Raw genomic sequence first — 27,028 nt, 5'->3', positions numbered from 1 at the left:
CCATATATATATTATAGCGGGAAGGTGCTTATAGAAAGGGATACATCAAGAGTTTGACTCTAGTCCGTTTGATTAAATGTACCATCTCTTGAACACTTCATCATAACTTAAGTGATGAGTCATTTCTGACTCAGGCAAAGAAAAAGCAGATCTGTGAAGAAGCTTGGCTTTGAAACAATAGTGAAAGCTGGAACAGAATAAAAATATGAAATATTGGAAGCCTGGACATGAAATTATTTTAGCACCTCATTTCTTTACAGTTTTATTTGTCTAGTGGATGAAGTAATGAAGAAAATCATTCTTAAAAAATTATGCAAAATTATGGTCTGGGAAAATGGACTTGCGCTCTTTACAAAAGTGGTTTTGGTATCTTATCTCTTGCTGAGGTACCCTCTGGGAGTTGGTGGCAGAGCTCAGCATAATGTTCTAGTGCCAGGAACAGTATTTCAGACAGGACAGTATTTTATTTTGCAGTGTAAGGGGGGGAGGGGGGAGAACTTTTTTTTTTTAACAGAGCATGGTGACAAATGTAACCTGTTAACAGCATGTTAGTGTGCAGTGCAACACTTTTATAAGGCAGACAAGAATAATTCTAGAAATACCTTTCTGGGCCATGACAAAGCCTCATACTCAGTTACAACCTAGCACTGTAGAAATCTTCAATTCAGTGTTGCCCTGTGGATGTGGTGCTGATACACTCTGATTTTTACATTCCTGTGCTGCAGAAGAAAGACTATATTTGGAAGCAGTCAATAACAACATCTCTAATGCTGTTTGTTAGGGAAATACCCATCTGAAATGTGACATAATTATTAAAAAAAAAGATTTAATGAGTCTGTTTATAAAAAAAAAAAAGCATGTGCATGCATATCTGTCTGTAGTCCATATTCCAAATGTTGCCACTTCTTCTTACCCCAATACAGTAAAACATTTTGGAACTGTGCTTAAGAGAACATGTGTATGATGAGTAGGTAATAGGCTTCAGTGCCCTTGCAAATCAATTCATAGTTTGAGATGTCTGGAGTTAACCTTCACATTTATTTCTGAAACATATTAGTTGTACAAATTAATCTTTAGCTGGTTATAATTTAAAAGCCATTGTTTTGGTTGAAATCTTTGATATGTATTAACATAACCATTGCAAAATTAATGGCTCCTTGTAGCATAAAATACAGACGTTGGTTCAGTTGTCATATCCATTTCCTTTCGATGGAGACGGTATGGGTGATAAAAAGTAAAGAATCGCAGATGAGGATGTTCAATGGAAAGCAAGGGATAGATATGCAGTGAGATACTCATGCCCTGTTCTGAAACTTTGTGAGAGGGCTGAGGCAAAGATACCAGAGGTTGAGAAAGTGGAATTTGGAGAGAGAATAATAAATAAATAGAAATAGCTGTTGGATTTGTCATAATAAGACGATTTTTGATGATTGAACTGTCAAATGATGTGTGTGATACAGAGCCTGTTTCTGTACTTGAAGTAGGCAGTGGGATTTTATTCAGACACAGTGCTGGAGTTGCAGTTAGTCATTTAGAAATCAGATGTGTCAGCACTGAATAAACACGTAGGAAGGCTGTTTTAATGATACATTTTCAGTTGTTGCTGTAGGGCCATAGAAAATTGCTTTTTTCATTTGTCTTCATGTTACACAAATTGAAAATGCTTCACACTGTTGCAAACAATTTGTGGACTTGAGTGCAAAGTTGCTGCCTTCTATTGTCCCTCAAACAGTTCCTGACTGTAAAAGCTTCTGGTAGGTTGCTGCAAACTTGAGAAAATGAACTGGGGCCATATTTTCCTATGTTTTGTTTAGGACAAAATACTGCAAGCTGGCTGGTTCTGGCTGAGAGCATTTGGCACTTTTACAGCCGAGCATTGGGTTACCAGTACACAAATCACTGTGTCTGTACAGGACGACAAGCATTTCACTCAGATTATTTGAGACAGCAGCTGCGTGGTAATTCAGAGATTTCCTTTGGTGCTTTTCCCAGTACTTAAAAATTTTACATCTCTGAAGTACTTCTCAGCCTGTCTTTCCATTACAATCCCTTCACAGAATTACCAGCCATTTTTCTTGGGCAGGCTACTTGGAATCTCAGGAACCACTGAGCGAGGTTAGAATACTGCAAAGTCATACTGCCTTCATCCTCTCTGGGGGTGCAGCTTGGCTTGTAGTTGCTCACTGGTCCTGAGGCAGAGATCTAATTTACAGTTATTTGCTACTTGCTAAATTTAGGTTGGACTGCTTTTCTTGCCTGTTTGTTTTTTTTCTTTTGTTTGACACAAGGTTGAGGTATTTTACAGTTTGTTTTGTAACTTTTTTTCTAAATTGCTCAGTTAAAAACAGGATTCTCTGAATTACATTTTGGAAATGAGCCTCTTTTTCTTTTCATGGTGTATTTATAGGTCCATTACACAACTCCCAGTATTAAAAGATGCTTTTCTACTTGGGATCCTTAGTGTTGACTTAATGTAACCAATGAGAGCAAAAATTTCTCAGTGCCCCTTAGCTCTACTGGGCAGTCATGTGAGTGCTTTACATGAGCTGCACTTCTGCACACGTGTTTTCTGCTCGGTATCAGCACTGCCACTAGAGGCTGGGATAACCTAATGACCATCCTTGCGAGCATCTGTGCTGCTGGATAGCCCTGCAGTCCCTCTAGAACTTTTGGAGAGACCTGCAGCAGCTCCCTGCTTGGCTGTTTGTCCTAAGTGGTTAATTTTGCCTGGTTACAAGTATGTAAATATTTTATTGCTTTTTTTCTATTTGAAGTATGACAAAATGAGTTGGTAATGGAAAGATTGGTAGATAACTGTTTTATGTGCCACATATAGCAAAAGGACATACAGCAGTTCATGATATGGTGTCAGCCAGGATGTGTGGGTGGAAGTGTCCCTCTAATCCTGTTCAGGATGGTGTGGCCATTCAGGGAAAGTGCTTTTACTGTAAAACTCCTTTTCTTGGAGACATCTTCTTAACTTGCAGATGAGGGGACATCAAGTTAACCTTTAATCATTCAAACAACAGAAGAGTAGTAAACAAATATTTCATTTCAACTGCAGTGAACCATTCTAAGATTTTTTTTTTTTAGTGTTTTAATACTTTTTTTGGTGCAGTAAATATATGTGTAAAAAAAAAAAAATATATATATATATATGTATATATAATATGACAAATTAGCCATAATTCTACTGCTGCTGCTGACTTCTATAACTTCAGTGTCCCCTACCTTCCAATTCTATTTGCAGTTTTTTGGTAAAGAGATAATGGTACTTATATCACAACAATAAATTAATAAAAAAAAATCAGCTTTGCAGTAGCAAAAGGCAGGAAGAACTGTTTGTTCCTGCCATGCTGATCTTTCCATGGGTCAAAATGGCAACAGGTTGAGGCTCCCACTGTAGGCCAGCGGTACTTGGTTAATCCTGTGCTATGTTACGTGCATGAAATAGTGAATTTTTTGATTTAGGAGAAAACTATGTAATTCATTGCTATGTTATGTAGCTTTTTACACATTTCCATTCATGTAATGTACCAGTAACTGTATTATAAAGCAGGAAACAGGGAAAAGATTGAACAGTCAAGTCATTCCATTACTTTGCTGATGTTCATGAGTATTAGGAGAGCATGGTGTTACTGTGTAAGAGACGAAGTTTTCAGTTATTTAAGTTGAAATAGAAGATTTCTTCTAAATTCTTTCTTGATACTACTTGCATCTTGCATTTTCTTTATGGTTCAGGTGGTGGTTGATGAGAAACTGTTGCATGGCTCATGGTTGATAGTTCATCTTGGGCAGTCCTGACTACCTCTCTCCAATCAGCTGGGCAAGAGCCCTCTTCCAGTGTTGCACATAAATTTCCTAAGTTTCTGCAAGACTTCCTTATTTGCTGGGAAGGATGTTAAGGCCTGTCGGAAGGCAGAATGCCTTTAAGTGTGGTCTGGACAACTGAACCTCATGTTTGACTGTTCATGATTGGTTAGCAGTTGACCAACTTGAGGTACTTTTGTGAGCTCAGGAAAAAATGGAACTGATTTTTTTTTTTTCTGCAATAATACATTAACCTTCCCTCATCTGGAGAAACAAATTTTCCCATGTTTTCTTCTTCCAACTTCTGTGATGCATGCCTAACCTTGCTATGGGTTTCATTGTTGGTCTGCCTTGCTGCTACTCTGAGTAGCACTCTGAAAGGTCTCTAATGACATCTATTTCTACAAACCTGAAGTATGAAGCTGTGGCATTTATAGATGGAGGAGCAATATGTCATTTTATGTGGGATCTATTTTTAAAAAGCTTAAATTCACCTTATATAATCAGGGTGGTTTTTAAAATTCTGTTTATCAAGTGTTCTTGTCAATGTACTTAAATGTATTTTTGAAATTACAATGATTTCTTTAAAAAGAATTCTGCTCAGCTAATAGACTGTTAGATCACGCTTATATTAGTAACTGAATATGGAACACTATTATTGTGGTATTTTTAGTTAATGTTTTTAAAATTTTAACAAATATACCAATTTCCTCATATTTGTTGATAGCATTGGATAATAGTTATTTGCTGACAACATTAGCGAATTGATGCAACTCTGAAAAATGATTTTTTTTTTTTCCAAAAGAGAAATTTGTTTCTTACTGGTGAAACAAGTAAGAAACTGGTGAAATATATGATTATTCTGGACCTCTTTAAAAATGCATTGAAATTAGGCAGTTTGGATTTTTCTCCTGAGATCAGTTTGGGAGTCTTGTGTTTGGACACAAAAGAAAATGTGTTAGGTCTCAGTAAATATTCATCTAGGGCACAATGACAAACAGTGTTGTGCATAATTGGCAGCCACTTTCCATTTAGAGATTGAATAGAACTGTTATTTCAGATCATTAATATGGACTTTGTGAAAATTGATGGCAACATACAAACTCTGCATCTGCTGTGGCTGACTTGACTCCATGCTAAAATTAAGCACCTTAAAATGCTTTTGAGAGCTACAGATAAAAAGCATTGGTGTAGGTGCTGATATTGTTGCTGATGTAACTTTAAGCCCTTCATTATAAACCTTTTGCAAAGAAAATTACAAATTTGTAATGAAGTGATAGAGCAGTATAGGTTTAGTAACGCTGAAGTAAGACAGCCTTTGCTTGTTAGCCACCCAAATTTTGTTTGGAGACTTTTCCTTGGTAAAGCTTTCCCCTGCAAACCTAGAATCTTCTGATATGGATGAGCAATTTTCTTCCCTTTTTTTTTTATTCACACCTTTCTATCATGCTGGTCCTTCTGTTGTCACACCTTTGTTGTAATGCTTTTCCCATTGTACTGATCTATTGTTACATCTCCTTATATCTCCTCCTTGGAGGGAGAGGATGGGCATAGACCTCTGTTCTTCAAAGCAGGAGGGCACAAGTTTTATTTTTTAATCTTCTTGTAGATTCTTTTGCTTGGTATGCTTTTTTCCTGTAACTTGAATCTGCAACCATGGCTTCTGCTGTGAATAACAAGTTTCTACAAATAGAGCATATGTTTAAAATTGTTTTTAAGGAATTTGTTGCTGTGAGCTGACCTTCTAGTCTATTCTCTGTGTGTATAGAGCTTGGATGAAAAATGGAAAGACAAACAACAAGGTTCATGATTGCGTGGAATTTATGAGAGGAGCAAAACAAAGACAGTGGAAAAGGATCTGGGATGGCTGTGAAATTCGAAGGGGTGAATGAGTCTTAGGAAGAGGATGCATGCTTCATGATCTTCTGAGGGAGAATGGAAAATACAGGAGTGGGAGCAGAGGGGTGAGGCTGTGGGATACATAGTGTTGTGGGGAATCAGGGTGTTTGTGAGGCTGGTGGCAGGGAGAAATATGAAGCTACTGTGAAGCTGAGACATGGGTGATAAGTAATGGTGTGTTATGGATTTGTGTTTCTGCTGCTCTGGTGTCCCCACAGGCCTGCACTGACTAACACGGGTTATTCACATGGGCATCACCAAGTGCCTAGTGAGGTTGGTAGATATGAATATTGACACAAACTAGTCCTCCTTTTCAGCCTGTGTAATGTTAACCCGTTTTTTCTGTTGACTGACTTTGTCTCCTGGTGTCACCTGGAATGTCACCTTACGGACGATGGGTGTCTGACAGTGCCTAAACAGGTAACCAAGGCTCAAAACAGCAAAACAAGAATAGTTTGGTGGTCCAGGGACACAGACATAGGAAATAATATGTAAGCCACATGTTCATACAGGGGTGAGGAACACTGCCCATAAAAGCTGCTTGTTTGTTCACGGCATTTACAGTTGATGAAGGGGAATTACTTGAATGTAAGCTGCATCTGCTATGTGGTTGGACAAGATGCAGAAGACCAGAAATGCAGAAGTACATCTAGTGCTCTGAGATCCATGGGAATTACCTTACTACTGCACTGAAGTGACCTTTTAGCTTCTGTCTATGAAATTTGTCAGTTCTTTAATTGAAGTGATACTTGTCTAAAACTTCTCAGCCTCAGCTTTGTTAAAAATCTTAGAAGTTGTGAGAAATCATATTAGATGCTTGTATTCTTTCATCAGTACTAAATATGGTGCATTTGTTTACAAGCAAATCGTGCATTTGAGGAGACCTCCTCTGTGTAATGAAGAAGTTCTTCCTTGTAAAGACAAAGTTTTATTGAAGTTCCTTGGCCACAGTTTGAAGTTTGGCATATTTAAAGGAGAAATGATGTGTACATACTTAATAATGCAGGGAAATTATTTGTGGTTGCTACCTGCCACTGGATGCTGTTATATAGTGTATTTTTAACATGAACTAATTTACAGAATTCTCTTGACTCTGTTTGTTGGATGGCCACAGTGCCTTTTCTTGTTTTATAACCTGTCTGTGTATAATAATTGATACATATTTGAAGTAGTTTTCTATTTATAATACTTTTTGGTAATCAGTGACTACTGGACAGCATACAGCCTTTCTGTGATGAGAATATTCTAGGACTGTAGAGGTATTTTTCTATGTGAAAGGTGCCTGAGGGCATTTCTGTTCTCAGATTAGATCATGCTTTGTGCACAGGTGGAAGCAATTGAGTGTAGTGTAATTTCAACTGAAATTGCTAATAATGTTGGAGGTAGAGTTCCTGTTGTAGCAGACATTACTTTTGTGTGTTTTTACACTGTTTTCTGTCAGTGCAGTTGAGTGTTTGTTTATTAGTATTTCAAAAGCAGGAAGAACTAAGCATGTTTAACTATTGATGTGTGCTGGGCTTTATAACAGTGTGATGATAGGGAATATTCTGCCTTGCCTTATGGAAGAGTCAAGAGATAACTGTGTATTAAGAGGAAAGGTTCTTTTTGTTTGGCCACTGAATGCTTCTGTCAGGAAACTACTTTTGAGCAGCTCGCTTGTTTCCGAGTTCATTTGAATTCCATTCATTGTATCTTAGAGTTTGCAGAAACTTCAAAAGCAATTAATCCATTTCATAGTGTTTTCAGCCTCACCTGAGAGTCCTAATGGTTTTGTGAAGTGCTCAAGATGGTTTTTGTACTGCACTGGCATAACCTATAACAGCTTATTTTTCTTTTCTGTCTTTCTAATGAAGCTGTCACTGAATGAGCAATAAAGAAATTCCGGTAGTAATGAGATAAAAATGGCCTTTCCATGAACCTTTTTGTTTTAAATATGCGTTGGTGAGACAAATAAGTAGCTAGAAATTCAAATATTAGCACAACAAATATACAATTATTGGAATGTTTATTTATCTGGACTTCAAAATCAACTAATGTTATTTCATATAAAAGATCAGACAATAAATGCCTGGAGATGGTGAAGATAAAATTGTACTTCAAATGGAGAGATTAATACAGTGCACTGAAGAGAAGAATTAAGAGAAAGATTTATTCCTTTTAGTTTCTATCTGGTTTTCTTTTCAATGTTTGATTTGTCAGGCTACGTCATAATGTAAACCTCATACCATGGAATAGGGAATCAGACTTCTCTGGATGAAATTCTTCTTCCAAATTAGTGGTGTTGCAGCTTTGAAACATATAGAAAATATTGAAAATAAAATTGAAAAAGTATATCCTTGATCTAAAAATGCCCTACAAGCACCTGTTGTAAGCTTCAGTGTATTTTATTAGTGTTTGATTATTCTTGGTGTTGTATATCTGTGTCTTATTTCTAACCTGCATACATCTAGTTCCTTCCCTTCTTTTTTGTACCTCTACATTTTATTAAACACTTAGAGAAGAATTCTGCTAATAATTTTTTTCCCTATATAGTGGACTATAGATTGTCATAAAGGACCCTTCTATCTTCTCTTTGATAAAATATATTGACCTCTATAAACTATTTAAATAATTAGCAGTAGTTTTTGTCATTCCTGTTGTCATGCTCATGGTTTTCTCTTGAACTGATTTGTGAATGTTTTTGAAATGTTGGCAGCAGAGCTGGACACAATGATTTAGTAGCAGTTACAGAGGTAATTCAGCCTCCCTATTCCTTCTTGATGTTTCCCAGTTTATACATAAACTATTAATTGCATTATCCTGTGTAGCTCTGATCGGCTGTGATACTTAATGTTTGTCCAGCTAATTGCTTCCAAGAATGAAATTCACATAGTGTAACTATATTCTAGTTTTTGTTCTTGGATGTGACCTTCAATTTTGCAACCCAGAAACTACATTGCATGGAAACTCTGATTAATCCTCCAATTCTGTGCCTCAATTTTCTGTGACCTGAACGAACTCCAGCAATCCTGTACTCCCATAAATATGCTGCACTTCAAGATAGCAGTGATTTTTGTGGAATCTTTCCTGCAACCATTTGATGATGCACTGTTCAAAATTCAATAAAATAAGCACTTCTTAGCTTACTCTGAGACATAGAAATCAACATTTTGTGCTAGGTTTAAAACACGCAGCAAAAATGTAAAGGTGATGAGATAGTGGAAATACAACATGCGGAGAAATGAGAGCTTTATAAAACATGGATGCTAAAGTGCATCCAGATGTGAATTTCAAGCACCACAAGCATGTATCATGCTCCTACGCTCAGGAGGCTCAGAAGCATTTTGTAGGTCTACATCTGTAGACTTTTCATAAAGGAAATCAAGCTCTGTGCTTTAGATCAGCAAATGGAGTCTTTCACCTTCTGAAGTGTTGTTGCTTTGTTTAGGTCGCCCAGAACTAAAAAAAATAACAGAAATCATTACTAAAAATTAAAAAAAAAAAAAAGTACTGCTTGCTATTTATTTCTGTCCGTTTATTTACTGAAGAGGCTTTTCTAGAGCAAGAATTCATTGAAAATTGTGTTGTTTAATCCTTAAAAAGCACAGTACGTGAAAGCATTTTCTGAGTTTTGATTACAGTTTTCAGTCTTTTTCTGTCTTGTATGAAAAGCTTGAAAAAAAAATTCATGCCTTGAAAATTTTTCATAGAAACAGATCTTTCAATATGTTTGGTATAAAAACAAGATGGGAGGATGGAGTAGCGTGTGGTGTTCTTGTTTTTTTTTTCTCATGTTGTTTTTAAGCGTGTTTGAATCATACATCATCTCAGAAAGGATGATAATATACAGCATTTAATTTTTCCTGTTTTTATATAACTGGAATATAGTGCATTGTATTTCTGTGTTTCTAAGCGTGTATATGTATATATATATATACATGTATATATATACACATGCTTAAAACTCTGCTCACAGCAGTCTGTTACAAACACATATAGCACAGGTCAATGTGCTGCCTCTGTATTGTGCCAAAAATTTCAATGCCATGCAAATCAATATTCTATTATAGTGGCAGTCTGAGAAATGAGCAACAACAAAAATCCTAATGAAAATCTTACAGTCATTTCAGCTATTGAAGCAATCCTCAGAGACCGGGTATGAGGTGAACACATTATTTTGAAATTATCTTTGAAGCTGGAGGTTTGGAATGCTGAAATGCCACTAATTGCCATGTGTGCTTCAGGGATTTGAGGAGGGTGAAAACTGCTTAATTGTGTAGGCAAGCAGAAGATAGGAAAGGCATATGCCATACTGACCTCTTGTCTGAATCTGATTATCAGCTGTTTGACCTCATCCATCTATTTGATGAAGTCTGTCAAAATGGTGTATTTCACTGACACATATGCATGCAGGTACCATTCTGGAAAAAATTATACATCGGTGTTAAGTCGTACCAGGTGTGAAGTGCTGGGAGAGCACCAAGTGTCATTAGAGAATGGCACTGAAGAGCATTTCAGAGGGTGGTTGCTGGTGCAGCTATGTGGCGTAAGTGTTTTAAGTGATAAAGACTATAAAAGCAAACAGAACTCCTTTAGAACGAACAAACAAACAAAAAAAAACAACTCCAGAGATCCTTCCCAATAGGACATTCCCAATACAAAACCTAAGGACTTCTAATAAGAACAGTCACCAATTTGGGAAATGCCATGTTCATTCATTTTAATTTCTTTAACAATTCTTTCAGTGCATGCTTTTGTGGAGGTTGTAAAACACAGCTGCAATGGAATTCCTATCTTTTTTCCATTACTTTGGCTGTATTCTTGAGCATCAGTCAAGAAGATGTGGAGTGTAATTAAGAGCAGTGGTACAGGTTTAGGCTTTACTCTTCAACATTGTATCTTGGCCAATTAATAATGTGATCTAGAAAGAGCTTGCGGAAAAATTGCATGTGGAAATAGGTAATAACTGCTTTTGTCTGGCATCAGAAAACAAGATGTGCATTTTTTACTCAAACTTCAAATTGACAATTTTAAAAATACTTGAACGAGTCAATGGAAATGTAGCTGTATGAATTCTAATAACTTCTATCTTAAAAAGCACGTAGTGCAAAGAGACTTCTAACTTTTCTTGTAGCACTTCAATACTTGTGAGTAGGCACAAATGGACCTAAAAGCAATCAGTGTTCCCTTAGATCAGCGGTGTTGTGTTGGTAACTATCTGGGGTTTAAAATTCACTAGTCAGAAAGTCAGGATGTGCCTTTTGATAACTAATCTGAATATTAGCTTTGAAAGTTCTTACTGGAGCAATTCTGCTATTGAGACTGTACTGAAAAAAAGGGTGTGGGAAAGTTATTTAAATGATAGGAATTAGTGAATTTCTGGATTAAAAAAGAAAAGGTTGTTTTTTGCTTTTTTCCTTCTTTTTCCCATTCTGTAAACATGCAAAATTCTGTCAATAATTCTCCTGAATCCAGAATTGGATCTTTATGACATCTGACAGAACCTGTAAATAAAACTTATCTAAAAACTAATTGGATAAAACTATTTCCCAATAATTGATAGTTTAAAGTGATAAATCTGTTACGAAAATAGTGAGGTGTTTTTTTGTGTTTTCTTTGCTTTTTATGGTATTTTCTTTTTAATGAATCATTTTTAACAGGACAATAGACATGCAGCAAGCCTTGAATTCAGAGCAGCTATTTCTGATGTTACCAGAAGCAGCAATGTTTCTACAGTGGTGGCAGTCTGGTGACAATCCTTTCTCAGATGGGTGGATGGGAGCTGCAGGATCTGACAGTAATTTTTGCTTGTTTGGCTAAAGATCAATAGAGAATATAACTAAGGAACAGCACAGCTGCTATCCTCAGGTTAGCAAATGAGGCTGTTTCTTACAAAGCCAGCTGTTAAATTATTGTCTGCAGAGTTGTTTGCTAGATTACTTATGTGGTCTCTGCTCGTCTTTCAGCTTCTTAGGGTTTGGTTATTGATCAGATTTCATGCTGTATTTTCATTCTCTTGTCGCTGTACACACAGAGCATGCTACCAAGTTCGTCTCACCCAGCTGAATCATAAATGCTCATGTGGCTGACTCTCATATAGGGGTTGTAAAGTGGTTGATTTGCAATTTTATAGAGAGGGGGGAAGAAAGAAAAATTGCTTATTTCCCATTAATGGTCTATGAAATTGCCACAGCATTGAGATATATTATTTCTATTACATTCTTGTGTTTGCAGCATCTGTGTACTGCAGCAGGGGAGCATGGTTAGGATTTTCTTGCATGGAAATCAGTGGCTGGGGGGGGGGACGGGACAGGCTGTTGTGTATCCCACATAACATGGGAACAGGGGCTGTGCTCTGCTGAGTGCTGGAGAACAGAGTGAGTGTGCTGTACAGATGCACGCTTCACACAACCTTCTCCTTCCCGATGAATAGCAGCCTGTGTTGATGCATCAGTGTGAAGATGCTTTGGTTGGAGGAATGCCAGCGACATTCGCGTATTTTTAGTTAACTTATGTTCAGAGGCAGCATTCTGCGCCCTAAATTGTCTTCTCAAATTATGCCAATAGTACATAGGTTATTAAACTGACTATAAAGCATTCTGGGCATTCTTGCAGAAAAGAAATCAATCAGAGGATACAAAGAGCCAGTGAGAAATAACACCGCATTTGTCACTGAAGTCTGTTTTTTGAATGAAGATTTCATTTGATGCTACCCATTGAAAACTTTTATTAATGTGAGATGCAGGTTTATTTATAGTTCTGTATTTGTGCAAGTCATCTGTTTGTACACTTTATCCACCAATATCCGTATCTAATACTAGACTAGGCTGTCCAGGGCCCCATCCAATCTGGCCTTGAGCTCCAGGCATGGGGCATCCACAGAGTCTCTGGGCAAGACTGTAACATCATTGTTTTTTAATATTGTTCTTTCAGGTTTTCTTTATTTTCTAGAAATATTGTAGGAATGTTCTGCCACAGTATGCAGCTTGTTTGTGTTTCCAGTGAAGCTAACAGTAAAATTACCAGTGATGGAGGGGGAAAAAAAAAGTGAAAAATGTTTTAAAAGCATTGGTTTCATTTTGGTAAATTGAATTGGTTCACCAAAAAATGAGGTTTATAATTGTTTGCTTCAGTCTTAGTTACAGAGAGACAAGCATCTCTTTAAATCAGTTTCACAAATTTATTTCTTCTACATGCTCTGAAAAAGATGTATTACCTAAATTTTAAGCCAAAATTGGAAGATAAGCTCTTAGCAATGGAGAGAAACAGAATTTAAGCTTAGTGTGCAAGAACAATAGCAGAAACTTCAGTGTTAGCTCTTGCTAATTCACATTAATATTTTTGTTGTACTTATAGTGCTCATTTTCTCAAATATCCTACTTCTAGTTTTTAACTTTTGACCCTGAACTGCTCCTCCATCAGAAATTTCCATGTGTAAGTAATAGCAATTATTCCCCCTGTTAAATAGGATAAGAAGCAATGTTTGCCTCTTCAAGTATGAAGGGGATACTTTAGTATTGTGCTTCTTTGTGATGGACAGCAATTGATAAATAAAGTGTGGTTTGAGAGAGCTGCTGGTTAGTCAGGCTCCAAGTGCTTAGGGAACCCCGCAGAACCAGAGGAGTTTGGCTCAGGTGTACACTGCTGTTTTATTTGGCTTCAATACCTTTTTTTTTTTTAAAAAAAGGGAGTTTTAAAGCATTTCAAACCTAATGAGTACAGAACTGTTTCTGCTGAGTACCACTTGCTAGCTTTGTATTTGCTTTTACAACAGCACCTACGCTTCCTGAAAGCCTTAAAAACACACTTAAAGTGCCAGATCGCCGTCATCCTGTGCCAAAGCTAAATATAAATGTTTCCACGCGTCAACTGAGTGAAGATCAGATGTTTTAATAAGCATTTGATTTTCATTTGCCCAAAGGCTGCTCTGCTAAAAATTTTTTCAATGACCTCATGGCTGAAAGTGAATGAAAATTTGTCCTTTTAGCTGTTTCATAATTTGACTGTTCTGCACTGCTTTGTGAACTGGGACTATTATTTCTTTGTTCTACTATTTCTAACTTTCATCATTTGAGTTTAGATTTGTAGGAAAATTGCATAGGTCTTGAGATATTGTCAGTGCACATCTTTGGCTGAAATTTGCCCAATATGTTTGTAAGATATGGAAATGTTCAGCTGTTCAGCTAGATCAGCAGTTAGCATGCTAGGCTAAAAGGAAAGGCCTCTCTGAGAACAGCTTCATTAAGCTTTCACTTTGAAGTCCTGAAACAAATGTGTTGTGCAGCCTTCTCTTTCAAAAACTGTACTGCTGGTTAATGCCCTCCCAAGTGCTGTTCATTTATTCCTTAGAGCCAAATGTTGGCTTTCCCTACTCACTTTGGTGCATCTTTTATCTATGGAAGATTAAGTTCAGTGCTTTATAGTGAGCTGTATTTTCTCAAGGAAAGTCAATTTGACCTGATAATGAATGTTTAAAAATGCTTAGTATTTGTCTTGCTGCATACAAATACTATTCACAGTAGTGCCATTGTATGCAAACCTTAATTTTAATCAAATGCAAATGGCAGTGGCAAAATGTGAAGAACTACATCAGCTCTGGAAGATGGATTTGTTTTGTTGTTCTTTTTTGTTTGTTTGTTTGAGGCTGCATAGTTGCTGAACAGGGTGCAGAAGATGACTCAGAATGGGAGCAGGGCAGAGCAGAGGGGAGCTCAGTTCTGCTGTGCCTGGGGACTTGGCTGCAGAGTCGGCCAACTTCAGTGAAATAACTGGTGGCTGGGTCTGTGCCTGCAGCCCCAGGTGGAGTTCTGCTGCCTGGTTAACCAGCAAGCCTTGGCTGGACCAGGGGAAGCCTGCTGGACAGCAGGGAGGTCTTGGGGTCAGCTACACAAGCTTTTCTCCTGGAGCTCTTTTGTCTATCCTTGTTGACTCCACTGCTGGGCCTGCCACAAAGGACTTCTAGGTCATTTTGCTTAGAGTGGCAAAACTAAGTAAAAATGAAATACTGTCTGTTACTAGTAATGCCATTTTGCATCTAATAAGTCAGACTGTTAGTGAGCCCTAGTGAGTTCCTGCAACAACTGTCTTGTAGCTGGCTGGAGCAGATCCAGCTTATCTTTTTAGACCACTTCTTCAAGCGGAAGTGTTTCAACCAGAGAGGAACAGAAAAATTAAGATATTCAGGTTTTATGGGCTGGTGAAACAGCCATGCCCTCCCAGCCATGCCATAGGCGTTCTGCATGGGCTCTACAGATGTTATACGGGGTCTGTAATGCTGCAGGAGGCTCCTTAATGGAGATGAAAATTCATCCACAGGATGTGGATGAGTTTCATGTTTGCAAAAGTACTGACAAAATAATAAATTGAGGTTATTTAACTTTCCACAGTACAGTAAGCAGAGAAGGTGTTATATATTTTTCACTTCAAAATGACTTGCTCGTTAGAAATGATTCCTGCAAAAGACTTACAAAAGACCTGTAATACTGCTCAGATTCTACTCTTGAACAATGTGAATTTTTAAGTGTTGCCAAAAAACCAGATGACAGCATGAAGCCTGTCTCTAACAAGTCGCCACAGAACTTCACTCCAGCAAGAGTGTTTGTTAGGGTGTAATATTCTGAAACTGCTGGCTGCAAGATGAAATGTAACTTTTTAGCTGCCTCATCTGAATTTAGGAAGATAGTCTTGCATGGACATTTGTTGTGACTGGAGAAGCTAAAAAGCTCTATCTTCATCATGTCGTCATTTCTTGAGCCCATGATCATTTCTGAGCGTTGGTTAATGTGTTTTGTCCTGATCTCATTAACTACGGTGCATGAGAGCAGTTTCCTCCACACCCATCTAAAGCCAGCTGTACTGGGCAGACTCTTGATGTGCTGTCACAACAGCATTTTTGGAAGGATGTTGCCTTTCTTAATTAGGGAAAGAGCAATGGAGAAGATGGATGATAGTTTCACGCAGAGGCATCATTCCAGGGAATGGTTTTATCCGAGACTGGTTAGCTGCTCAGTGGGATGGGAGGAAGAAATAGGATGCAAAAGCATATGGAGTGAAATGAAGGCCAAGAGATTGCTATTGTGGGCAAAGCAGACTCAGCCTGGGGAAAATTAGGTGAACTTATTGCTAAATAAAATAGATTTGGGATAGAAAGAAATCAAAGATATTAAACCTGCACCTTGCTGGGACATGGATGATGGGTTATAGTCAGTACTGAAGTTTTCCCTGCCACTCTTTCCTCCTCGTGTTTGTCTCAGGTTGACGGTGGTTTCCCGTGGGCTGCATTTACTTCAGGAATATCCATTTCTGGTGTGGCTACTGAGGTGTTACTTGACAGTGTTGAGATAACATGCAATATGAGATATTGGCCCCTTGAAATAAATTGTAAACTTGGTGTGAGAATTGCTGTGAATTGCCTAAGCCTTCCCATTGAGGTTCTTTGAGATAACATAATATCATGTCCTGTGAGGATGTGTTTGTATGGTTAGAATAAGGAAAGGAAGTAAAAATTTGGGAGATTGGTTGGATTAAATAGTGACTGTCAACAGATTTCTTTGCTGTAGAACTGTTTTAAAGTGAAGGTGCATTCATTCTCTCTCTCACATTTTTCTTTGTTAAGGTGAAGTTCAGCTGAGCTTAAACTCTTGGCACTCCGTAAACTGTGAAACAGAAGAATGCAGAAGAGTATCCCTTGCCTTTTTGTACATGAATGATAAGAGCACAAGATCATTACTGCAAGTTTGCTGCAAAGATGAGTTCGGAGGAGAAGAGTATATCTCCTGCTCACAAAACATCCACTCCATCACATAGAAGTGCCTCCTCTTCATCATCATCTCAGAGGGATAGGAGACAGGTAAGGAGAAAATTCTGACCTGTGAGACGTCTGGTGAAATTATTTATTTCTGTAGAGTTCTTTGTCAGTATGAGCCTACAGTTGCTCAGACTGTTTTGCTTTATATATAAATATCTCTTTGTTAACTAAACTACAGAGATGTCATCTTTTGTCAAGATTATATTTCAATTCAATTCAAATGTTATATTGTTAGTCCTCTATGAAAACACTTAAGATTTTAAATGTAATTTGGTTTACTACAAATTTACCCTGATTGTTCAAAGTTATGTAGTAGTTGTCTGGTTATGTTAGGCTTTTGTCTATGCAAATGAATCACATTTTTTTCTCTAGGATCCTTTTCAGAAAGGACTGTATTATTTCCACTTGAAGCAACCTGTGCATTCCTGTTGGTTTTTTAGTGGGCTGGCTGTACAGTTTGGCTCCAGCATCAGGGGCCCTTTAGAAAGCATCAAGAGCTATTATCACAGATTGTAGCTTGTAATAAATGCAGTATCTGGGACTGAAAAAATTGGTTAGAATAAAAACATACTTTGAAACTTGGACTTAATGGAAATCTTAAATACTAAATGAGCTTTTAAGTTAACATCATCCTGTTTAAAAAGAACTGTGGAAATATTATCATTAATGCAATAATTTCTTTTCAGCTTAACAATAGGAAAGAGCCAGGAAAAGAACTTTAATTAGTGTTTGTGTGGTACACATTTACTTGAATGACTGTAGCTTAAGAAGGTTTTCCCAGTCACTTGGATGCCAGCTGGGATGCTTTTTACTCAGCTGATGCTGAAGTAGTTTTTTTTTTCTTTTCTTACCTGAATTGTAAAACTCTAAAGACCAACTATTTTGGCAAATGCTATAACGTTTATGGCCTTGAATGTAAATAGTCTCACCATCAAGTATATTTATATATTTATAGTATATATTTATAAACAGTGAAAAGAATTCTGATGTGTTTGTTAACAGGCAGAAAATGTCTGGAATTTAAAAAAAATTTCTAATGCCTTTCAGTTTTGGCAAAAGACGTATGATAAATACTTTCCCTTTTGTATTGTATAGAAATAGGGATAGCTGTATTCAGTTACATTCTAGTTACTGTATGGTATCCTCTTAATTTTTTCATTAATTTCACTTGAAACTTTGATATACTGATGTTTCAAACAAAATTTTTTTTCTTTCTGCAGTTAAATCCAAAGAATGCAGGACTTGTGAGGGCTGCTGAGCTCAGCTAAGAGCGTATTCTCCAAATATTGTTTGCAATTAGGTAGCTTGGTAGGATTGTGCAAGGGAGAATTAAAAAGTAAAAAAAAAAAAATTGCCTTTGGGAATACGTGTTACCATAAATCTAACAGCTACCATATTTGTTACCATGGTAATGGGGTAGTATAAGGTATCCGTGTCATTACAATAAAATGGATGCTTAACTTTAAGTCTGTATCTGGTCAATGAAATGTGAAGCATGAATTTAAAATAGTCTGAAGAGGTCGATGGTGTGATGGTGTATCTGGAGCTATCTTGGATCCAATAATGTCTGAAGGTGCTTAGCCAGTATATCTAGGCACATAAATGTGGAATGGAAAGGAAAAGAATGAAACGCATTCGTGTTGGTGTTTTTAGTGATAGAGGCAGAGAAATATTGAGGAGAATGAATGGATTAGCAATTTTCTTCTGCAGCTGGAGTGAGCACTACAGCATGAGATACAGTGGTACTATACCCAAGGAGGTGAATGTGCAAGTGGTTCCTTTCTGCATATTTTTAGATGCAGCAAATCATGCATATTCTTTGTACAATCTACTGTTAAAATTGTATGTCTAATTTTTTTCCTCACTTCTGGCATTATTTGTACACACTTTGCTTTTTGTAGGATTTCCCTAGAACATAATCATGGTTGAGGCTGTAGGGGAATTTGGTATGTGGGCTCTTGGTTTGTTTGCTTTGAAAAAGCTTGAAAGTTCTCTCTTACTGCCTCCTCAAACTCTTTATTGGAGCTGGGAAAAAAGCACCCTCTCTAAAGGGGTAATCTGTATGGATGTGCAACGTGATGTGACGGGGTAAAGTGTCAATGTGGCTTTCAGTGTCGTATGTGAGGATAACACTTGATATTTCTAGATGGTTAATGATTGAAATCTTCCCATCATATAATTCTTGTCAAAGTCACACTAGCAATTACGGAACAGTTTCCCAATAAATTATAGTGGGGGAGGTTGAGTGAGTGTGAACGTGGCTATGATAAATCATCTCAAGGAGAGTGGAAAATGTCATGCTGTATATAATGCTGGCATTTTAATGTTGCTTTCTTATTTGTGCAATATACATCACCTAAGAGAATTAGCAGTCAGCAAAAGCTTTGACATTGCCAATTTGCAATCTCTATGACTAAGTAATTGATAAACGAACAAAATGTATTGAAGCCAGCAATAGCAAAAAAAAAAAAATTGGGATCAAACTTTTGTCGTCATAGGACCTTCAGTGTCATTTATGCTCCGCAAAATCTTGGTTAATTTGGATGATCAGGGAGGCCCACACCAAACCTCTGTTGTTTAACCCTTGGGCTGAGCCATGCTGCAGGGCAGTTGTGTGGTCCTGATGGGAACGCTGCAGAGAGGAGCAACAGAACATAGAATCTCTATCAACTGCAGGAAAACTAGCACTGTTTGTAGCAAGTGCAGTTACATTTTGTAAAAGCATATGTTATGCATTCAAATCTGGTGATTGTAAACCCTTTGTGAATGTTCTGTATTTTAATTCTTGACTAAGTATGCAAGTTGTACTGCAGTCTATATTGTTATATTCACTGCAATGCATAGGCAGTAATATTGCGCTGAGAAGGAAAGCGTGTTGTAAGTTAACATGGCACAATTTCGTAAATTGGGGCCTGACCCCTGGCTATGGAACCTGCAGTCGCAGAACAAAGACTGTGTGTTATAGGAGAAGATGATGATAAAAAGATTAATAATGATAAAATTTTGAACAAAGACTAGAATTTGACTTTTCTTACTGTCGTCTAAAGGGTAGCTAATATGTAATGGAAAGTGAATTTAGCAGCATCTGCTATTTTCAATGTGGAGGTTTGTTTTCTAATGTTTCAGTTTTCTTTTTGTTCTTTTAGGAAGGAGGGATGATCAGTTGTCATTTCTTTCTGCTGCTTTCTGTCCCATTACTGTTTCATCAAAATCTTGGTTCATTTCCTGTACAGCAAACATAAAAGAATAGCTTTTAGTTCTGTTGCATTTAGCCTTGTATGGTCATCTTTCTAATAGGAGAGCTTTCATGTTTCAAATTATACTGTATTTTGGCCATATATGTAGACTGAAAGATGGAGGCTATGAAGGAAAAACATTTTTTTTTGATTGTTTGTTTTTAAATAATTATTTCAGCACCTTTTGCTTGATAATCTAGGTTAGCAGAATGAGGCGCATCATGGGTTCATCTTCATTGCTGGCAATTCAAGTTGTTTGAAAGAATCTCTCTTTTCATTGCAGTATTTCATTTAGCATATTTGATGCTTTTTCTGGGACACTCAGAGTAACCGGATGTGTGAGAGCTGATGAAAGGACTAGGGGGAATGTTAATGCTTGCATGGTTGCTTTTTTGGTTTTATTATTTTTAGTACACTGAGTTACCTCAAACTCAGCTTTCTCTTTATGACCGCTTATGATCAGTGCTACATTATCAAAGACTTTTTTTTTGCCTCAGAGATTTCTGCCTCATAAATAATGACGATATGGCTGATGGCCCTCTTTACCTTCCCTGCCTGTCTGTTTGGTGTGCGTCAGAAATTGTTGCTCGCACAAGATTGCAGCACAGAATAATATATTCCATGTAGAAATCTGAGGACGTTTATATCCTGTATTTGAGTAGATGCTCAATTGAAGTACTCTTGCTCACTGCCGACAGCCTGTTGTGACATGGTGAAAGAAAATCTTGATGGCTACCTGTAAATTTAATTTGCTTTTGTTACTCCATGACTTTAAAGGAAAGGAAGTCAAGGACAGATAGCTGTCGGTAGTTACATACAGATCTGACAACAGTGAACTTTATTCCTAGCTTTGTGCTGCAACGAAGTGTAGACTTCTGTAAGTAGTTTAGCTTCTCAATAGTTTGTGAGAATTATTTCAATAATAATTGCTAATGTCTTTCAGAGTTTCAAATTGAAGGTGCTATTAAATTCCAAGTACTGTTACTGCAGTGAAGCAGTTCTCTTTTGCTCTCTCTTTCCTAATTAACTCTCTTCAGGATTACACAGATAAAGCAGCATTAGTGCAGGAAGTGTTAAATACTTTAAATGGCAGCAACTCACTGGAGCAAACAATTTTTCTGAGGGAGCTAAAGAACGAAGTGGTAAAACTGGTAACTAAAACATGCAAGTATTTTTTTAAATCAGCTAGCTACTTCTACTCTATAAGGTTTTTGATAATTCTCTGCATTTAACAGTCTGTAAAGCTTCATTATGTTAAGAAGACAGTGGCTTTTTTTTTTTTCAGCATCTGAAAAAAAATATCTGAAAGGAGGAATGGAGTAAGTTATGAAGATATAGGACCACCACTGTGAATGTTCTATGACACAGCACTTATCTTGAAGGAAATCATAACTCCCAGGCCTACTAGATTCCTTGAGTGGCTACAGTGAATTTAATCCATGAGCAATTGCCTACAAGTGATCCAGTTGTTGAGAGTGATTGTATATGTACCTGAAATGTTGTCCCATATGTGTATCTTGTCTGAGCCCACCAACACGGCTGTTGGAATTACCTTGCCTCCAGAAGTATGGGGGCACAGTGGGGTTTACAGGTGTGCACTGGAGAGAGAGATTTCTTTTCAGTCAGTTTGATTAGAAATGGCCTGTGTAGCTATCTTCTGTTACAAAATGCAGGAAATTGCTCAATTACCCATGCAAATTAAGATAGATAAAGTAGTATTTTTAAAACATGTTCACTCTTGCTCTCTTTGTCTCATTTTTCCTCTTCTGCTGTGCTTATACCTGCACGGGCATGTTTCCCTTCCTTTTCTTGACAACGTAAACTAAAAGGTCGGCTTGGACATTAAATAATAAAAATCATATTATTCAAGTGTCCACTGATTGAGATTATTACAGTATGCACTCATTTTCGAATTTGATCCCTAAAGGGCTGCTATTGATGAGGGGTGTGCATGTACACACAAGCACAAGTTCTGACAAGTCCAGTGCTTCCAAAGTGACACTTGGGATTTCTTCAAGAGAAAAGGAAGGGTGATTTTGGTTTCATTACTTCAGTGGAGACAAAAGACACAAAATAAAAAAAAAGGAGATGATGGCAGGCATGATATGAAGGCTTCTGTTTACAAGATACTTGTGCAAGATTGGAAGGATCCATATTCAAGACACAAATGTGTTAAGCAAAATAAGTGTGTGCCATAGTAAAGTAAATTTACTGTTCCAGTATCTGTTTTTCCTAAATGCTCTACCCTAGCATTGGAAATGCTTTTAGAGCAAAACTGTCTTTTTTTTTTTTTTCCTCACTAGTATTTTGCATTTTTAGGTCAGTGTCCAACTTTATGGTACTTCATTTATGTTAAACTTGTTTGCAACCACTTATTAGAGTGAAAACTGCATATATTTCCTGAAGGCCAATCACCATGGATTCTTGAATTAGTTAATATATGAGCACAGCACAGAAATCTTGTGTTATGGGGACTTTTTTCTCTTTATTTCTTTTGCTACATCACCATTAATAAAATGTATTGCTATCCTGGGACTGTTTAGAGAAATATCAATCCTTTTAATTGTGACTTTTCAAGAGTCATAATAAAGCTTTGTATCATTAGTGAACATTTATGTTTTCTGTTAGATATTGCCAGTTTATCTGTTTGTGCTTTTTTGAGTTAAGCTTATCAAAATCTAAAATGTAAAAGATGAACAGTGTCATTAAAGACTTTGGCTGTGATTTGGTAGTCATCCCAAGCCCACTGTCACTCCAGCTGATTGCTGGCATGATGACAGCTCTTCTCTGCTTTGTCCAGTTCTGTAAATGCCTTCATCTAAAAAACTCATCAAGGAAGCAAGAACTTCTTTTTCAGCTTATTGAAAGTTTCTTCTAAAAGTAAAGGACCCTTCGCTTCCAGAGGCTGAAAGCACTGGTGTAACATACTGCCTTAACATACAAAAATAGAACTCCAGAAAGACTTGATTAAAAACCTGCAGAGCAAACATCCTTGATATTTCTGTAGGACCACAGTGATTTTACGTGAAGAAAAAAACACACAGAAAGAAAGGAAGGAGAGGGAATAATAGAGAGCCTTGTTAGAGGCAAGGTTGCTTTGTGATTGCCCTTCTCTGTGATATGTGGGACTCTGTCTTTATTCCAGCATCAGCTAAAGGAAAGTCAGACCTGCCCAAAGAGCAGCCTAAGATAAAAGCAAATTTCAAGGTTATTACATTTGCGAGTAATATTGCAGAGCAACTCAGCATTTATCACAGCTCTATTTAAAAGGTGTCAAAACTGCATTTACTGCTACTGCTGTTGTATTTCAGATAACTGGAAAATACTCTGTTTCTAGATGACAGCAAGTGATTTAGTGTTTCACTTTGTATGATGTGGGCTTGAAATACAGAGCATAAGTCTGTGCAGGGATATCTAGATTGTAAAAACAATGCCAGTGAAAATAGCAGATAAAAAAAGATACACAAATTTTTACTCTGGATTAAAAGAAAAAAGGAAGCAACAAACCACCACCAGAAAAGAAAAAAGCTCTTTTTTTTGCATGGACGTTGTAGAAGTGTGTCGGTTAATGTCCTGTGGTTATGAATGTTGAAGGCTGCTGAATGCTGTGAGCAAGAACAGTCACCCACCAATTCTTTTCCATTGATTTCCATGTTGTGCCTATTTTTGAACTAAAGAGGGTCTGAGCCCAAAGTGAGTGATTAATTTCTCACCAGCTTGTCTTTTTCTTGAAAGTCAGTAAATTATAAACTGAATGAGAGAGCTCATGGAATTAATTGCATTTAATTCCATTAAATAATTAAGCAGCAAAGCAGAAAGGGAGACCTGAGTGCCAGATGTGTCCTTCACTGGGTTTCCTATCTCTATTTACTTTTCCCTTTGAATACACACTTGAATGTTCTTTCTCTAGAGGGGAAGTCATATTCAGCCAAGAAGCATTAAAGTCTGCAGCCTCTGTGACCTGATGGAGACCAGATGCTCCACATGCTAACATTGTTTGGGTAGATGAGGTGAATGGGTCACTGACCTCTTCAGTAGGAGACAAAATTGATATTAGTGTCAATTATATAGAGTCAAGATATGTGGAAAATGCTGTAAAATACATTTTCTAGTCTTGCCTTCTAAAGCAGGTGAGGATATGAAATATCACATCATTATTCTCTCCCATCAGCTTCCTTTGGGAAGCGATGTGAACTGAACACTGAGCAGAATCAACATCTGTGTTCTGCATGTGTAGGCTTCCTGTTTACTTTTTTTTTTTTCAACAGCTTACTTTACTGATTCTGTTGTTTTTGCTTAAAAAAAGATATTTAGATCTAAATATTTTTTGTTTTGTTTTGTGCTAAATGCATAAAGAAATTACTGCATCATAGAAGCAGCTGCTTTTCAAAAGGCCAAATAACCTCCAACGGTGTAATTTCCAGCAGTAATTCTGAAGAAATATAGCCTGCATTAATATAAAATGTTTTATGCCGAAGGATGTATTTTAATACTATACTGGAGACATGTCACAAATTTAAAGGAAGCATTTTGTGTCAGTGTAATAGTGGCTATGACAGAAAAGAACTGGAAAGCAGATATTTACAGTAAATGAGATAAAGCTTGTTGAAATAAGAAGTGTAAAGAAGGCAATTTAAAGTGTTCATTTTCTGATTTCCAAATAAATAGTTGAAAATGTCAGCATTCATTAAAATGCTGTTAGCTAATCATGTATTTTTTTCAACTGTAGTGGAACTGCAATAACAGGGCTGATGAAGAAAACAAAGAAAGAGAGGAATCAAAACATACAAACTTTGCCTTAAAATGATGCAGTGGAAAATGTCACTGGAAATCTGGCAAGCCAGGGGCTGCTGGGTTGCTCCACTCTAAATATTTTACAAAATGAAATAGCAGTTATGTAACAACAAACTGCATTGGCTGCTAGATGCGAGACCTTCAGAACATCTGTGTTGGGCATTGCTCCATCTCAAGATGGAGGGGTTCCTGCCTGCCAAGCAGAACTGGTGAGAAAGTTGGGAGTTGTCCTGACTGCAATAATTGAGGCATTTTAATCTTCCTTGGAGGAACATATGTAGGTTGTATTGTATATTGTTCAAATCTGATGCTCTGTGCAAATGTAGCATTAAATCTGTTCAATCAGATCACTTTGTTGTAGTTTTTCTTTAGTATTATTGTGGTGCTAAGCTCAAATGAATATATTAAATTATTCAACATGTAGTGTAGGAACTTGTGCTAAATAAATATAGCCATTTTCTCAGCTGTCTGATAGTGGTCATGGGGCTTAACAAATTTGGTCTCTCTTTGATAAAACAGTGAACTTCAAGCATGAATGGCAAAGCTCTCCTTGTTGGCCTTGAGAAATGGGGTGGGCAAGGTAACCCTGCTGCTTTTTCTTTATTTTTTTGGCTGTAAAATTAAATTATAGTAACTGAAAATAAGCACCAATTATTGTTGTACTGTGGCAGGGGTGCTTATTAATCTTCACTGATGGTAGAGGCCGTTCCCATATATTTCCATTTGTTCATAGTTGCAAACTGAAAGACAACAAGAACAGTCAGTTGCTCTGCAGGCTGTGTAAAATGTGCATTTATTTGAATAGCTGTGTTTATTCTAATTTACTTCAGATATGGTCCTGATGTACTTAGTTAGCTGTATAAATAATAACATTCGGCTGTTTATATGTATTTTTATATTCCCTGATAGTTTCTACAATCGCTTGTACCTATGTAGCATCTTCAGTCTCTTCTCTGGTGAATGTAAGGAAGCTGATTTGACAATCAGCAATTAACAAAAATTTAATTGTAGTTTTCAGTAGACAAAAGCTTACCCATCTCAGAGAATTCATCATTGCCACAATTGCCACAATTTATCATTGTACTGCATGTGCTAGAAATAGTTTCATATCATGCCACAGAGGTACCAGCAATTCTCATCAACGGATAACATGGAATGTTGCAAAATTGTTCCAGTCAGATAATATGCAAAATGGAGCAGATGGGCTGTAACAGCTGTAATGGCTGAATGTTGTTTTGCTCAATTAATGTTCACAAGCAAGCTCAGGGTCAGCTTAGACCCTGTTGCTGATATTGTGAATACCTCTAATCTGTACTCATGTCGTGAGCTACTACATTGCTTGAGAAGCCAGTAACAAAAAGCCACGGTAGAATGCCTTACCTGTAATGGTTTGTTTTGGAAGTGAATGTGTGGCAGTTCCCACTGTATGATATATACACTCAGTGTTTCAGTTCAGCAGAAAAGGTGATAGATCCAGCTGGGAACACTTTGAACCTCTGTAGGAAAAGCAAGTAATGCAGTTCTTGCCAATCTTTTTTTAGTTTCCACTCATTTCTAGGCCAAGCATAGTCATTAGTTTAAGGCTGGTAATAAGAAAGAGAAGCAGGAAAGAGATGTGTTGCCCTGGAAGATGAACTTTGTTATGCATAGAGAGTACTTATATATGTTTTCAGCCACTATGCTTATGTAAAGCTTTAGGCTTTGTATGTATTACATACTCTATAATATATTCTAAACTATATTCTATGTGATCAGTCATTCATTACTCAGTATGCATTTCTAAAGTTACCTTTGAATGATAAGTCATCATCTTTAGGATTTTATTTTTTTGTTCTTTTTTTAGAGCATTAATATTTTGGAACGGAAGGCTTCTTCGGGAAGCACAGACCCTTCCTTAAGCAAGCAGTTCCTTGAAACAGACCCTATCTCTCTGTCCAAGGTAAGCAAGAGCACAGAATGCGATCCAGGCATCGTCTTTTCTTCTGTTCTTACATCGTAGGTTTGGCTAAGCTTTAGGGTATTGGTTTTTTATGATTCTGTCATTGAATGCATTTTCAGCCTGCCCCAGAGCTTCCTATTTGCTGCCTTAGGTGTCAGGGAGGCTAGTAATCTTTATTAGATTTTGTATTAACAAATTAAGGGTTTGGTGTGGAGTATTTTGTTTTTTTTTTTTTCCACCCATGAATGTCTCCCAGGAGCAAGATTAACTATCTCAGATATGGAGCTAGAAGCACTTTGAAATGTTCCAGTCCAATCAGGAGGAAAAAAAACAACAACAACAAACACAACTATATCCAAGTCCCAAAGCACTACTAATCAATATGATGTTAATTAAAAATACATAGAATGTTCCTGCTAATTGCATTTTTTTGAGGTAGTCTCCTGAAGTTTGAAAGCATTGCTGAGGCCTTCAGTAGAACCGTAGAAGTAACAGTACTGATTCCTGAATGATGCACTCTCACATGGAGTGCTTTGTAGTTGGTGTCCACTGGGCTGAATTCCT

General features: G+C 37.1%; 1 protein-coding gene across 7 annotated transcripts in view; it reads left to right on the top strand.

Annotated features, from left to right (window-relative positions):
• OSBPL6 (oxysterol binding protein like 6) overlaps positions 1 to 27,028 on the top strand; it is an 85,289-nt gene that overhangs the window by 19,324 nt on the left and 38,937 nt on the right. For all 7 annotated transcript variants that reach the window (XM_010713557.3, XM_019617093.1, XM_019617092.1 and 4 more), the window contains exons 2-3: positions 16,304 to 16,537; positions 26,369 to 26,464. In XM_010713557.3, the coding sequence (XP_010711859.1) occupies positions 16,394 to 16,537; positions 26,369 to 26,464 (240 nt within the window). In that variant the 5' untranslated portion in view covers positions 16,304 to 16,393. The remainder of the gene's footprint in view (positions 1 to 16,303; positions 16,538 to 26,368; positions 26,465 to 27,028) is intronic.

The sequence above is a fragment of the Meleagris gallopavo genome, chromosome 7 (assembly GCF_000146605.3).
Source record: "Meleagris gallopavo isolate NT-WF06-2002-E0010 breed Aviagen turkey brand Nicholas breeding stock chromosome 7, Turkey_5.1, whole genome shotgun sequence".
Lineage (NCBI taxonomy): Eukaryota > Metazoa > Chordata > Aves > Galliformes > Phasianidae > Meleagris > Meleagris gallopavo.
The sequence above is the reverse complement of the archived record's forward strand: the minus strand, read 5'-3'. Positions and strand labels throughout refer to the sequence as shown.